Here is a 15,155-nt window from a genome sequence, read left to right as displayed (position 1 = left end):
CATATCATGGAGGGTATGAATTCAAGTGGGCTCATTCCTATCAGCTGATTTGCTACAGTCATTTAAAGATGATAAAGGCAAGGCCTCCTTTAAGACAAGATGTTTCCTGATGAAGTACTCAAATATGAAGGTGATTGTAGTCAGCCATGTTGAAGCAGAGCAATTACAAGCACCCACCCTTTGGGGGCAGTATTGACGTTCTGCCATTGGCTCATTACTTATACATTATCTATTTGGCCAATTCCGCACAACTTTTACATTATGTATTTATAACATTTGTACCTCCTTGGCCCATTCTGCATGAAAGTGGCCATACCAGGCTGCTGCCGTTGTGTTGCTGTGGAGCTTCATGCTCCACAATATTCTGTGTCCCCACAGGGGAAACATTTCAGTGCTGGATCTGCTCCAGTGCTGAAATATGCCCCACAGGAGACCATTTCAGTGGAACACCTGGTACCCAGTTGAAGTTTGTCTCTCCAGGAAACACAGCAGTAGCAGAATGGTTCCACTGTATGGGGTTCTGTGCAAGGGGGTTATTTTGCAGGAAGGTGGAATTGCATGGAAGGTGCAATCCCACCTTCCTGCAGAATTTTAAAAAATGCCCCAGTCTGCCCTGAAGCATGGCAAAGCACTGTAAATCCAATCAGGGCATTTTTACCCCCTCTGGGTCACTGTAGGGCAGAAAAGAGCCGGGTCTCCCTGTTCACATGGGCCTGCTGCATGACAGGCCCTGTTGCCCCTGCAGCGGCTAAGAAAACATGGATTCTCCTGTGTTCCCTTAGCCCAGGGCAACTGAGGGCCTGATCTGCAGCAAATACAGAAGGGGGCCTGCCCAGCAGCTGTGTCATATGTAAGCTGCTTGAGTCCCAAATCATACCAATGTGGTAACAGCAATACCGGCGCCCAGTTGAGTTCCAGGTTTGGTTCAAGGTTTTGGTTCTAACCTTTAAGGCCATACACAGTCTGGGACCTGCATATCTAAGGGACTGCCTGTCTGAATAAGCCCCCCCAAAGAACACTTTGGTTGGATATGGCCAACCGACTGGTAGTCCCCAGCCCCAAAGAAGTGCAACTGGCCTCGACTAGGGTCAGGTTCTTTTTGGCCCTGGTGGAATGAACTCCCAGGGAACATCAGGGCCCTGATGGAGCTGACATGGTTCTGGGGCATACAAGACAGAGACAGTTTGGTGTAATGGTTAGGACTGCGGACTTCTAATCTGGCCAGGTTCAATTCTGCATTCCCCCAGTGCAACCAGCCTCACCCACCTCACAGGGTGTCTGTTGTGGGGATTGGAAAGGGAAGGCAACTGTAAGCCGCTTTGAGACTCCTTCGGGTAGAGAAAAGTGGCATATAAAAATCAACTCTTTTTCTTCTCTTCTGCCAGGCATGTGATTGAAGCCAGTACACATGGAATAAAACTAGAACGTCATGTGGACCTCCCCAGCTGGGTTCTCTTCCTACTCTCCTTATCTAAGGATACCTGACAATGATTCTGTTAAACTAACTGAATAATCAGGCTGCTAACTTTTATTGTGTTTTTATTGTATTTATATATTGTATGGTTTTATTATATACACTGTTGTAAGCTGCCCCAAGATGACTGGTTCAATAGGAGAGGCCTAGAAATAAAAATAAACGAAATGCAGAATTATCCTGGTCTATGAAAATGGATGGAGTAGCTTTATATGATTAAAATGTAGTCTGGCTAAAAGGGGAATGTTAATGCAAACTATGTGTGGGATAAATAGGCAGTTCAATGTGTTATGTGGTCACTGGATTGATGTTTTTAAAGAGGAATCTCAGATGGATTCAGATAAACATCTTAGCCCAACATAACATTGGTCTCTGTAGTCAAAACACTGGAAATAAAATGGAACTAGTTTATGTGAAAAAGAATCCAAGGCAAGATGCACAGCCAATGCTTGCTTGAAAACCTAGATTCATATTATTCATATAAACAGTTGCAATCATTGGATCTTTTAATACAAAAGAAATTCTACTTTACTCTCAAAAAATTGTGAATGCAAAAGTCAAAATACTTGGAAAATATGCTTGCTACCCCCTGCAAAACTTGCTTCATTTTGTTGCTTTGCTCAGTACCATGGTCTTTATTGATTAGGTAAAGGTAAAGGTATCCCCTGTGCAAGCACCGAGTCATGTCTGACCCTTGGGGTGACGCCCTCTAGCGTTTTCATGGCAGACTCAATACGGGGTGGTTTGCCAGTGCCTTCCCCAGTCATTACCATTTACCCCCCAGCAGCAAGCTGGGTACTCATTTTACCGACCTCGGAAGGATGGAAGGCTGAGTCAATCTTGAGCCGGCTGCTGGGATTGAACTCCCAGCCTCATGGGCAAAGCTTTCAGACGGCTGCCTTACCACTCTGCACCACAAGAGGCTCTATTGATTACTTTTGCCATATGAGTACACTGTGTCTTGAATGTAGCAAACACATTAGAGTGGCTTGTAGTGCCAAGAACAAGGAGGAATGCACTGAGGTATGGAATCTGTACACCTAGCATAGTCTCACTCATGAAACAAACTGCTCACTGAACAGAAAACATCAAAATTTTCCATAGGGAAAAATAATCTACCATTATCTCAGCAGTTCCAAAAAGAGTTGACAGCAATCTGGAGGAAAATGACCAACTGATATAATGGAGGTTTAATGTGTAGAAATGGACAGCGGAAGCTTTTCCATGGAATGGAGGTAAATTTCATCTGTTAAACAATATCCCATGAAACAGCTTTTAAAGAGCACTTTTCTCCAGGCAGCTGGAAATCCTACTTCCAAATGGTCCACCTAGTCCAGCATCCTGCCTCACAGGCATAGAGGCCAAGGCATTCTCCTGATGTTGTCTCTGGCTCTGGGATTCACAGGTTTAGTGCATTTTCTGATTGTGAGGACTGTTTGCAGATGGTTTAGTGCATCTGAATGAATCAGAATCACGCAGACGTGGAAGAGACCACAAAGAGCCATCCAGTCCAGCCCCTACTCCTTCATGGGGACTTAAAAATCACATATTCCTGATAAGTGCTCATCCAATCTCCTCCTAAAAACTTCCAATGAATGAAACTCCACCACCCTCCGAGGTAACATATGAACACCCCTCACCATCAGAAAATGCTTTCTAATATTGAAATGGAACTTCATCCTTCTTTGTTCAGGGTCTCATATGTTCAATCTCTAGGTTCTGCTTACGCAACAAAAACTGGCTTACATTTTCCCTCCAATTCTATCAGACCCAATTCCAGGCTTTAGGGGTATCTGAGAAATTTCTGTTTAGAGGGAAAATCTATAGCAAGGCTCCAGGCTTTTGAATGGGGCAGAGGCTGCTGCAAATCATGGACCTGGGAAAGAGAAGGCAGTATATAATCACTGGCACAAGGACCCTTTATGTACCTTGACTGGAATACTATATATAACTGGAGAGGTGGAACAAAACGAGTGATGACTAACTGTTGGTGTATCAAGGGGAGGAGATCAGTCTTCTAGCATCTAAGAGACATGCCCCTTCCCTAAATGGGAAGTATAAGGGCGCCATAAAGGCCCATTATGCATGGCCACCGAAACGGCAGTTTCGGGTCACATGGAAAACGCGGAGGGGGAAGAAGCGAAGCAAACCGCTTATGCATGGGAGGGGACGCAACGGCAGCAAAAGCCAGAGTAACCGATTATGCACGCAGCGACCCCGTCGCCGCTTCTGGTTGCGCCCCAGTCACCCGGAAGCTGCGTTTTCTTCCGTGTTTCGCTAACGTGGCTTTTTCGGCAGCATGCACCGAATCTGCGGCTGGTTGCAGCCGGTACTGTGCGTTATCGGTGATTTTAGTCGCCGCCATTCCACCCCGAATGTGCGCTATTCCCCCCATGCATAATGGGCCAAAGAGTCCCACACTATCTAGGAATAACCCCTTACTCAACTGAGCACAAGATTATTCAATCACAGATAATCATAATTTGCAGTCTTATCTGTCATGAGTCAGCAAGCTGCCTCTTTCTCTGAGAATGAGAAGATAGAGAAATCAGGAGCTGCATCAGTGGCATGCCTGTCTGAGCAACTGGATTTAGAGGCAGAACTAGCAAAAGAAGCCTCATGGAGGAGACAAAGGGATAGAAATTAGTTTGTTTCTCACCTTGGAGGGTCTCCTGAGCCAGCGGAGCATTAAAGAAGAAAGGTAAGATTTACAGCTCAGGAGCAACACAGGAGTGCTAGACTATTAGCAAAGCACTGCTGAGTTGATGCAGGACCAAGGATTCCATGAATGAACAACACCTGGGTTTTGGTAATTAAGGTGATAAAAGCAGAGGCATAGGCAGAGCCAATCTGTGGAAGCAATATTTGCTACCATTGTTCTGTCTTTCAAGGTTTTTGATAAATAGAGTTTTCTGCCTTGTATGCTAATCTTGTGCATGTGTTTCAGAGAGAGAGGCCTGTACCCTGCCTTGCTTGTGGACCTTAAACCATGATCCTCCCTGCTTCCTTGATCTTGGACAGAACACCTGTCTCCCAGACTTGCTGTGGACTGGTTCACCAACTCTGCTTTGTTTATTACCTTGCAATTGCCTCTGGGCCTGCTGGAATCTCTTGGGCAGAGTAAAAGTATCTGACCTGAATACAACAGTTAATTTATTACCATTGCCTACTTGCATTCTGAAGAACATGTTGTCAATATTGGCAATATGCAATAGGTGTAATAGCCTTGAATGCAACAATGTCAGTCTTACCAGACTCATATACAACCACACAGCAAGCGCATCATCTGTAGCCATATGATCAATAATTTTTACTAATTAGAAATTTGAAGATGCAAGGAAAGGAGTAACAAAAAATTACCTTACCACATGGCTGGAGATGGCATGCAACAGGCATCAAGTATTTTGATCTGACTTGTGGCGAGTTTATAAGTGATGGCTACATAGTTAAAGGTAACTTAAAGATAAAAGTAAAGGTATCCCCTGTGCAAGCACCAAATCATGTCTGACCCCAGTCACTCAAATGAAAATAAAAGCTGCTATAACGGTCAAGGTAGCAGGTTAGACAATTTTTGAAGCATATATAGTTAAAGAGTGACCTTGACAATAATTTGATCATAAATATAATTTGATCATTAATAGGGAAAAGCATTTCATAAAGGATCAAACCTAATTAAATACTTAGGCCTCTACAGTCTACAATTCTAAGACAGAACATTGTTAATTTACCCAGAAACTTTCTTGTCTGCTTTATGTAACAGTTTATTTATTATGACAGCAAATCTGACAAAATGTAACAGGTCATTACAGAGCATCAACACTTTCTGAAATCTTTGAGGTCAAATACAGCTTAGAGGTCAAACACAAAACAGTATACCTCAAACATGAAATATGAAGTGAAATGAAAGAAGCTCCTTCTCTTAATATATTCCAGAGCTGAAATGTGACCTCCCATAGGAATTAATGAAATCTTTAAGCATGAGTAGCTAAGTTTGAAACATCCTGTGGAATTATTGTTATCATTATTTTACCAGTGGCCTCGGATGTTCTCTCCATTTTAATTGCTCAAGAGCCTCACCTTTCTTTCCTCCTGTCATGTATATGCTTGAGCTACAGTCCCTAATTAGCTCTTTTCTTTTTTAAATTAATGGCCATAAGCACCCACCTTATGCTACTGAGCAATCAGAGGTTCTAAGGACAGCAGTACAGAATTTGGATCCCTGGGAGCACACTGGAAACTTGCACCAGTTTTGTAATATTTGTTTCCTTTACAAACCTACAAGTGGAACATAAACAAGTGGGCAGCCCTTTAGCCAGCAGCCCTGTGCAACGCTCCAAGCCAGTAGTAGCTATAGCCATTTCTAAGGCTGAAACTACAGTTTCAGCTTTTTCTTCCCCCTCTGTTTAAAATTAAACCGCAAAACTGCCTGTTCCTCTCTCACTCCCTGCACAGCAGTCATTGCAGGCCTCACTCTCACAAGTAAATTGCTAATTCGGTGGCAGTGGCGGGGGAGGGGGCAATGAGAACCATCTATTGCCATTATTGCGATTATGTTCCCGACTGCTCATCTGGCACCATTTTAGACAGATGACAGACTCGAATTCATAACATTTCTCTTCTCTTTTTCCTTTCTCATGAAGTTATCTATTGCTATTGTCTCTCGCTCATTATGTTTTATGGTTCTATACATTACTTCTCCCGGGCTCTAAGTGCTTTAGCTTTAAACTGTATTCTGGCCTATGGCCTACCTTTCCCAGTGTGCTGAATTAGCAATTTGAAACGCAAACCCGCCTCTCAGCATGCAATTACAATTAAGTGCAATGGGGAGAAAATGCAACAAACTGAGAATTTAGCCATAGGAAAACTGACACGGAAACTAAAGATTTCAGGGCAATCTCAGAATGGTATTATGTACAGCTTAACACTCTTGAACTTCCAAAGCAGATGTTTCCCAAGCATTTGCAAAGGGCCTAACTTCATACCCATCCACCTCAGCCTTATCCTCAAAATAAAGGAAGCAAACAGATTGGGCATGTGTGCAAGAGGAAAATCCCTGTTATTGGTGGCAAGGTAGTATTCAATTCATTTAATGCAATTAAATTTTATCTTGATCTATACATTGTGATTTTCTTTCTTCCTCTATAAATTTTTCTTTAGTTGATATGTTCCCACCGGATCATATCAAATATCCTGGAGCCCTTTCTTCAGAAGACACCCCTCCCCCACGTTCCAAATGAATAAGACAAAGAGGTTTGATTTTACACTCCCTTAAGTAAGGTGCTCCCAGTCATTCTCACTAGATCAATGATTCTCGACCAAGGGTCTGAAGACCCCTGAGAATTCACAGAAGGTCCAGAGGGGGTTCCCCCACCATTTCCCCCCTGCTTTAATGGACTCGGCCACAAGCTACAGAACTGGCTACTTCCATTGTTAAGAGATCTGGAAGTTGTTCCTCTGATACAGCCTACCCAATCTGATGTTGGATAAAGTCAGATGATTTTTAAGGCTGGCGACATCTAACCATTATGCTTTGTTTTTATGTTAAGAAATAGCCTACCTGGTGCACGGAATCATAGAATCCAAGGTAATCTAGTCCAACCCCTTGCAGAATGCAGGAAATTCACAACTAATAACTAACAACAAAAGATGTACCATATATACTCGCATATAAGTCTGTTTTTTCAACCCTTTTTTAAAGCTGAAAAAGTCCCCCTTGGCTTAGATGTGGGTATTTAAAAAAAGCTGCCAGACAAGAAAGGAGGGCGGGGGTGGGAGACGAGTATACTTAACAGAAGAAGCAGATTCAGGAAGAGATGCAGCAAGCCTGGGAGAGCCAGTGGGAGGGGAGGGAAGAGAAATCTCCGCCTCCCCCCCTCACAGCCTTAAGGAGGCGAGCACGAGGCTAGCACACGCTGCTGCTGCAGGAAGCTAAAGCCTCTGTCTCAGAGGGAGAGCAGAGAACAGAAGGAGGAAACACCCCTAGAGGAATAGAACACCCAGCTAAGAAGAAGGATTGGATATAAAAAGGCAAGAGGGGTCAGAGGGAAAGAGGGAAGAGGAGGAGAAAGAAGGAGGAGGGGGATGGGAAGAAAAGGGGGAAAGATCCTGCCCAAAAGGGAAGGGAGGGGGAAAACCACTATCCAAAAACCAGCCTTGGCTTATATGCAAGTCAATAAGGTTTTCCAGCATTTTGTGGTGAAATTAGGTGACTCGGTTTATATGCCGGTCGGCTTATATGCGAGTATATACGGTAAACCATTCCACTTTTCCATTGCAGAGGTTATGGCAACATGACAAAGCTCCTCAGCCTTAGATTCCTGCATGGATATCTGTACCTTGTATTGCTGGACAGCTCTTTCTGCATTTTCCTGCCAAAGTAACACCTGTTTAACACCTATTTGGCCAACTTAACAAACCACTGAAATTAACCAAGGCCTGGATGCCCAAAAACTGTCATAGCCAATTCCAACGCTACCATGACACATTCACTTTAATAATGAATTACCCCAAATGTTTCACTATTCCATATACATACTGCTCAAATATTTATCCAATTTCCTGTTTTTAAAAAGATGTATTTGGCTAGAATAGGATTTGGACAGAATTCCTTGGAAAGCTAATTTAGATTTGGCTAAGTCCCAATGTCTGATTGTCTCAGAGAGTAGCATTTACTATTTTTATAACTTTGGGGGTGGGGGTGCTCTTAATATGAGATCCAACTGCTGACATAGTCTGTGGGTCTCAGCATAGCTTTTAAATGGGTCACTCGTTTTAGTGATTTACTCCAAGGAGAAATTTTAAAAGCCCAGGTTCAAAGCTATTAAAAGCACACATGAATTGTTAAGCAAGTATACTCAAGGCAATAAAGGTTAGAAGAAAGAAAGAAAGAAAGAAAGAAAGAAAGAAAGAAAGAAAGAAAGAAAGAAAGAAAGAAAGAAAGAAAGAAAGAAAGAAAGAAAGAAAGAAAGAAAGAAAGAAAGAAAGAAAGAAAGAAAGAAATGTAATTTATTAAGGTTAATACTCAAAGTCACCAGAAGCAGTATCATGTATATAGAGTATAAATAAAGTTAGTATCTAAGTATGAAAAAACAAAATTGAAATGAAATGTAGATTGTTTGGATATGCTATATGGCCCTGTTCAGCACAAGAGCAGAACCACTTAGAGAATGCACAAGACTTTTAATAAAAACATCATCACTGAAACCTTTACTGCTTACCTTCTGGACACTGGCAACTGAATCCATTGACACTGGAAAAACAGGATCCTCCATTTTTGCATGGCTGTTGATGGCAGTAATCAATATCTGACTGACACTGATCTCCTGTATATCCTTCATCATGATGATTGTTTTTTAAAAAAAGGAGAGAGATGGGTTGGCTTTTATTAATAAATAGCAATAACATATTTCCTGGAGTTCTCATAATGTGCAGTGGTTTATTCTAATCAACATTGTCAATCTGGAGTCTGGACTCTTGTGTAAAATCAAAATAATAAGCAACCGGGATATTGCCAAACTGTATTTTGCCAGATGCAACATTCTGAACCCCCTAATATGCATAGAGTTAAGGCAGAAATTTGCACAAGCACCTGGGTAGTTGCAAACAACATTTAAATGTACTTGCAGCAAGTCCAAAAACTGTCATGAGAAGTCTCTAAACAATGAACTACATCAGTGGAAATCGCATTTGGGATATAGTAATAAATACTGACCCATCTAGTTTCATGATTTGTTGGAACACATTACCCAAAAGCAGAGAAAGTGGCCATTCTAGGTGACATGCTCATTCGTTTTCTGTTTTTTTCAAAGAAAGTATACGTGTCTCTGTGACAAGATATACAAACTCCTATCATGCAATAACAGACAAATAAGGAGATTTCTCTCTGCCATGACAACCAAAGGTGCTCTTGGCAATGTTTATACTCAATTACTATAAAGGCCAAACCACATCTATGTTGGGGGTCCACATTTGGAACCCCAAACATGTATCTTCATTCATTCATTCATTCATTCATTCATTCATTCATTCATTCATTATAAAATTATAACATTTGTTATAAAATTTGTTATAAAATTATCAATAAAATATATTTATTTATTATAAAATTTGTCCTTTGATCTCGGATTTACAAGGAAGAATATTATATATCTGCCGTTGTACACTACAAGAATGTTTTAGACATTTCTAAGAGGAGAAATTCTCCTGTTTTTCACTATACCAAAGAGTCCCAAAACAGCTTACAAACCCCTTTCCCTTCCTCTCCCCGCAACAGACATCCTGTGAGGCAGGTGGGGCTGACAGATCTCTAAGAGAACTGCTCTGCAAGAACAGCTCTCAGAGAACTGTGATGAGCCCAAACTCACCCCACTCTCTGCATGTGGAGTGGGGAATCAAACCCAATTCTCCAGATTAGAGCCCACCATGCTTTAACCACTACACCACACTGGTTTTCAGTACAGTATCAGAGCAAGGGTTAGTTAAAGATTACCTGTACTGTTTTAAAGGTATCTGTCAGGACGGATATTTTCAGCAAGGAAAAAGCCTACACTGAATTTAAAATTACTGTAAGTTTTGCAAAACTTGTAAAACCAGAAATAAACTTGTTAAGACATACATATGAAAAATACTTAGAATCATAAAAAAGTTTAATTATTATGTAACACATCCACGTGGATTAGGCTATTACTACAAAATATGCATTTAAGTTAAAGTTGACACATTAACAGTATATGTATAAACTTCTGCCATAGCAATTGATTGGTGTAGAGATATAATAGTTTCTATGCTGCAATAACTTTAGAGGAGGTGATCTATAATGCATGTGCTGGACACATATATATATATACAATTTTCATTGCCTTGTCCCTCTCAATATGGACTCTCTATCATACTTTCATTCATATTATGTTCAACACCATTACAATACTTTTAAATTCAAAACATACTGCATTTTTTATTTTAAAAGGCATCACAGAATGTGCCATGTTGATGTAAAATGAACAAAGCTCATTCAATAGTGACACTGATGTTTATTAAATATAATTTGTTTCAACAGAGATTTGGAGCATCTTTTTTATAGCAATCATATCTCAGTTTTGACAATTTAATGCTAGCTCTGTAGAAATAAGTGTGTTCATACCTGTACAGTACATATAGTTATATTAAGAAAATAAGAATCATCATCTCTGGGGCATCAACAACAAATACTGTGTATTACGAATTAACATTCTCTGAAGTTAACATTCTTTCAAATGTAGAAAAACAATTCACTATGTAATTGTTTGTTCTTTAATGTTATAAAGCAAAGAATTAGATAGCACTTCTAAGGCAACATGTGTTCCAACAACTTTCAAGGCAAGACATGTTTCAGAGTGTGTACCCTTGGCTGTGGACCTCCATGATTTGTGACTCACCTAAGTATATTAATTACAACAAGCTTTTGTATAAATGATTGTTTTGGTAGTGTTTTAAACAAGCAACTACCATTTTCAATCCCAACTCACACTGATTATTCTCTAATGATTTTAAACACCAAAATTTTACAGAATAACCCAACTGTGTATACAAGCTAAGAATTATTATGAATGCAAAGGCAAATGTACACATGAAGATGCTTGATATGGAGTCAGGCCATAGATCTATCAAGGCCAGTACTGTCTACTCAGAATGGCAAAATCTTGTTGTGGTGTTAGGTAGAGAGGTCTTTTACTGCACCTGCTGTGCAATTCTTATAAATGAGAGATGTTGGGGACTGAACCTAGGACCATTTGGGGCAAAGCAAATGCTCTACCACTAAGCCTTTAAAGAAAAGTCCCAATTTATTTACCTGCAGGAGTCTCAAAGGGAATCAAACCCAGTTCTCCAGGGTAGAGGCCACTGTTTTTAACCATCATACCAAGAGGAAAGCCAAATACTAACTTAAACTGATTGGAGATTATTGCTAATTTTATTCCAGATTTTAGATATTATTAAGACCCATCTATAAATTCTTTCCATCTCATAAGTCTAGCATAATGGCCTTGATGATATAGCTCATTCTGTCAGGTTTCCTCTGAACCTTAACTTGGCAATTCATGACACATTCAAGGCATTCTATTTCAAGTTCAGTTACAGACTACATTAGCTTCTTAAACTTACATTTCAGAGCCAGCTTAATGTAGTAGTTAAGAACAGTGACCTTGGGTCAGTCACTTTTCTTCAGGTAGTAAAAAGTGGGATACAGAAAACTAGCTCTTCTTCTTTAATAGAATTTAAAACATAACTGCATTTACATATCTTTCTTGTAAAGGAAATAGCTGGACACATTTTCATACCTATATTAAATAGAATAAATAAAGATACATGTACACAGAGAGGTCACATCTTCTTTCCTTCAGTGCTTAGGTATTATTTAAATCTGCAGAGTGCCTACAAATCATTTATTCTTTTGATGTATAAAGTGGGGTTTTTAAAGTGTTGATAGAAGAGAATGAAATGCATCATGGACATCATCAGACATCATGGACAAGGACATTCTATACATAAAAGGCAATTCAGCACTTCCACCCGATTTCACTGAACTTCTCAAGTGCCTGTTCTGTCTGGTTCAATGTGGTCAGGAGAGTTCAACAGTCTTCTTCAACTCCACCATTCCGCAGGGCCTGCAAAAGGGAGCTCCTCCACCAGGTATTCGCTTGAGGCTGACTAACATCTGCTGGTCCGCCCCAGCCCCTCAGACGCCCCTTCCATGACTAAACAATTTGATCTTCCCAGGGATATGTCAGTGTTGTTGTTCATGCTATGTTATATTATGATTGTTACCTGACAGATTGTTATAATGTTCTATGTAAATTGCCCAGAGCCATAGGGAAGGGCAGTATAAAAATCCAAAATAAATAAACAAACAGAGAGAGACAGACAGAAGAGAGAGGAAATTGCACAGCACTTTCCCCTTAGCACTACTGCACTGACATATATGTGTCATGTTCAGAATGGACTCTGTAGTGAGCAGTCCCCTCCTCTTCCACCTCTCCAGACTTGTCTGATCCTTCACCCTTACCAGCTAATCTCGCTCTGCCTTTTGTCTTACTCACATCCTGCTTTGTGGACAGCCTTTATTTGTGTTTTCTTATAATATTGTGCAGTGTGAACCTATGCGTAGGAATCAAACAAAATTTCAGGGCTTTACATGTTACATAAAACAGCCCAAACATATCCTGTGTGCTGAAAAAAAAAATCCTGCAGGAGGCAGAATGGGACCCTGTATCCCCACTTGGGTAACCTGGATTAAAAGGCTCACTGGAATTAGTCTTTATTAAAAAATTATGGCTAATAACCGTCATAGACATGCACACTATGTTCCTTTACTAGGTCTCTCGTCCTCAGTCTCAAAAAATGCAGGATAATTTTGTGCAAAGCAACACCTTAAATAAGCTTTTTTACCATTGAGAAACCCCTGAAACATTCTTCAGACTTCGAGAACCCCCAGAAGTGGTGTGATCATGCAGAATATAGTTTGGAAGTATAGCTGTGTACATGCCCACCCAGGGCTCCTTCCCTTCCCACTCCCTCTAGGCCCATCATTGACCATTTAGGAAAGGTGGGGGGTCAACATGACTATATATGGTCATATCAACTAATAATTGTTTAACACATTTTAAAAATACATACAAAAATTAACTCCCATCTGTTCAGGAAACCCTTCCAGAGCCATCAAGAAACCCAAGGGTTTCACATAACCCTGGTTGAGAAAGCCTGCTTTAGGTGCTTAGCACAAAATCAAAACCATTATTCAAAACATAACATAAAACTTACCAGCGAGGCAAGAACAGGTGAAATTGTTACCATCATGTTTTTCTGTGACATCTGTGCATGTTCCATTGTTCTGGCAGGGACTACTTTGACAGGCATCAAATTCTTCACAGAAAACTCCCAAGTATTGATCTTCGCAGCCACAGAAAAATGTTGCCTAAAACAAATACATGCCACTTTATTATGAAACTTCGAAGCTTCTTTCTAAATCTTGATCTTTACCAAGAAGAGTTTTCACTATCCTTTTTAGCTAGGGAAAGAATATTTACAGTAAACGGAAACTCTTAAAAAAGAGAAAATAGGGAAAGGAATCCTTAAACAAAAATGTAGTTTCTACTAATTTAGCCTAAAGTGTGTTTTTCAGTATATTATCTTATGTTGATTTTTTTGAAAAGCACTCTTGATATTCTCACAATAACTAACATGTAAAAGTATTTTGAAATAGCAAGATTTTTTTTAAAGAAAAGAGAATTGGGACCATAATTAAACTATATATCCTGATACTATGTATTTTCCTTAGATTTAATCCCTGCTAAATTCAATTGTTAATCCCCACTACGTCTAATCCTAAAAAAGTAGGGATAAGAGTGTAGTCCAAGTTAATAATCTTTCTGATGGTAGGAAGACACCACTTCCACTTCAACATTAAGTATATTACACCAGACATTTTCTTTTTATGCTTTGTTTCTTCTTAAGAATGAGAGATCGGAAAGAAATAGACAGATATCATTAAAATATTATAGTTAGGCCCATTTTAAGGTTGAACATAAGGTGGATCCTAAATCAGAAAGACTATCGCTCTAAGTGAACAAAAAGAATATTATAAATGCTTACTAAATATAGCTGATCCACAGTACTAATCTAGTGAATAATCCTTTGGTTGACATTGAAGACAAATTAGCTAGTAGTTACCCATCAACTGGAAAGGAAACAGGCTGCAGTTTTCATTCCATATAAAATTGGTATGATGTGGGAGTCTGTGCCAATTTCACACAAAGCTACTCAGACTTGTATATGCCTCCCAATGTATCTCATTGCCCCAATGCTACTCAAAGGCATTCTTAACAACTTTATAAGAAGTTTCATACAGACTCATGATTTTCAGTACACTATGATCCCAATCAAAAATATAAATGTATTATGCTTCCAAAAGAGTCCTTTTTCTTCAGATACTGCTGAAGGGTACTGCAGGGGTTCTTTATTTTGCAGCAAGGTGGAATGCAATCCCACCTTCCTGCAAAATAAAAATAAATGCCCCAGACCGCCCCACAGTGCAACAAAGTGCCGGAAAGCCAACTGGGCCATTTTTTGCCCTCTCTGGGCCTGCCACAGGACAGGCCATTTTGGCCCCTTCAGTGGGCTAAGGGAACTCAGAAGAATCGGCATTCCCTTAGTCCAGCGTTTCTGGGGCCTGATCCACACCAGCCCAGGAGGGCAGCAGCCTGGCAGCAAAGTCATATAAAAGCAGGGATTTGCCCTGTTTCCATACAAAATTAGCTTGTTTGCTGGGATTGAGGGAAGGAAATATATTGCTGTGGGAGGGGGGGGGATCAGAGATGTCCACAGATCTTTGTGAGCTGCTAGACAAACATGGGCTTTCAAGAACATGTCCTAACACTAATCTCATATAAGGCATATAGCCTTAAAAATCTTTAGCAAGTGATTCTTTTCTAGCTAGTGGGCTATTTTAAATGCAGTGCATGATGCCTACTCTTTAGTAACATAGTGATCATTTCACAGCTCCTGCAAATGTAGAGGAAAGCTTACACAATAACTCTTTCTGTTGTCCTAGAAACTGCAGTAATAAAAGTTTATCTTCTCTGTAGTACCTTGATCAAATTTTCTATAAACTGGCCTTACTAGCAAAAAAAAATCCCATTGATTTATTATA

At 40.2% G+C, this 15,155-nt stretch overlaps 1 protein-coding gene across 2 annotated transcripts in view; it reads right to left on the bottom strand.

The window, feature by feature from the left end:
• DNER (delta/notch like EGF repeat containing) overlaps nt 1–15,155 on the bottom strand; it is a 149,403-nt gene that overhangs the window by 26,243 nt on the left and 108,005 nt on the right. For both annotated transcript variants that reach the window (XM_077348830.1, XM_077348831.1), the window contains exons 6-7: nt 13,268–13,421; nt 8,692–8,805 (exon numbers count right to left, since the gene is read on the bottom strand). In XM_077348830.1, the coding sequence (XP_077204945.1) occupies nt 8,692–8,805; nt 13,268–13,421 (268 nt within the window). The remainder of the gene's footprint in view (nt 1–8,691; nt 8,806–13,267; nt 13,422–15,155) is intronic.

This window comes from Paroedura picta, chromosome 8, assembly GCF_049243985.1.
Source record: "Paroedura picta isolate Pp20150507F chromosome 8, Ppicta_v3.0, whole genome shotgun sequence".
NCBI lineage: Eukaryota > Metazoa > Chordata > Lepidosauria > Squamata > Gekkonidae > Paroedura > Paroedura picta.
Note: the sequence above shows the minus strand (reverse complement) of the source record. Positions and strands in the feature narration are given on the sequence as shown.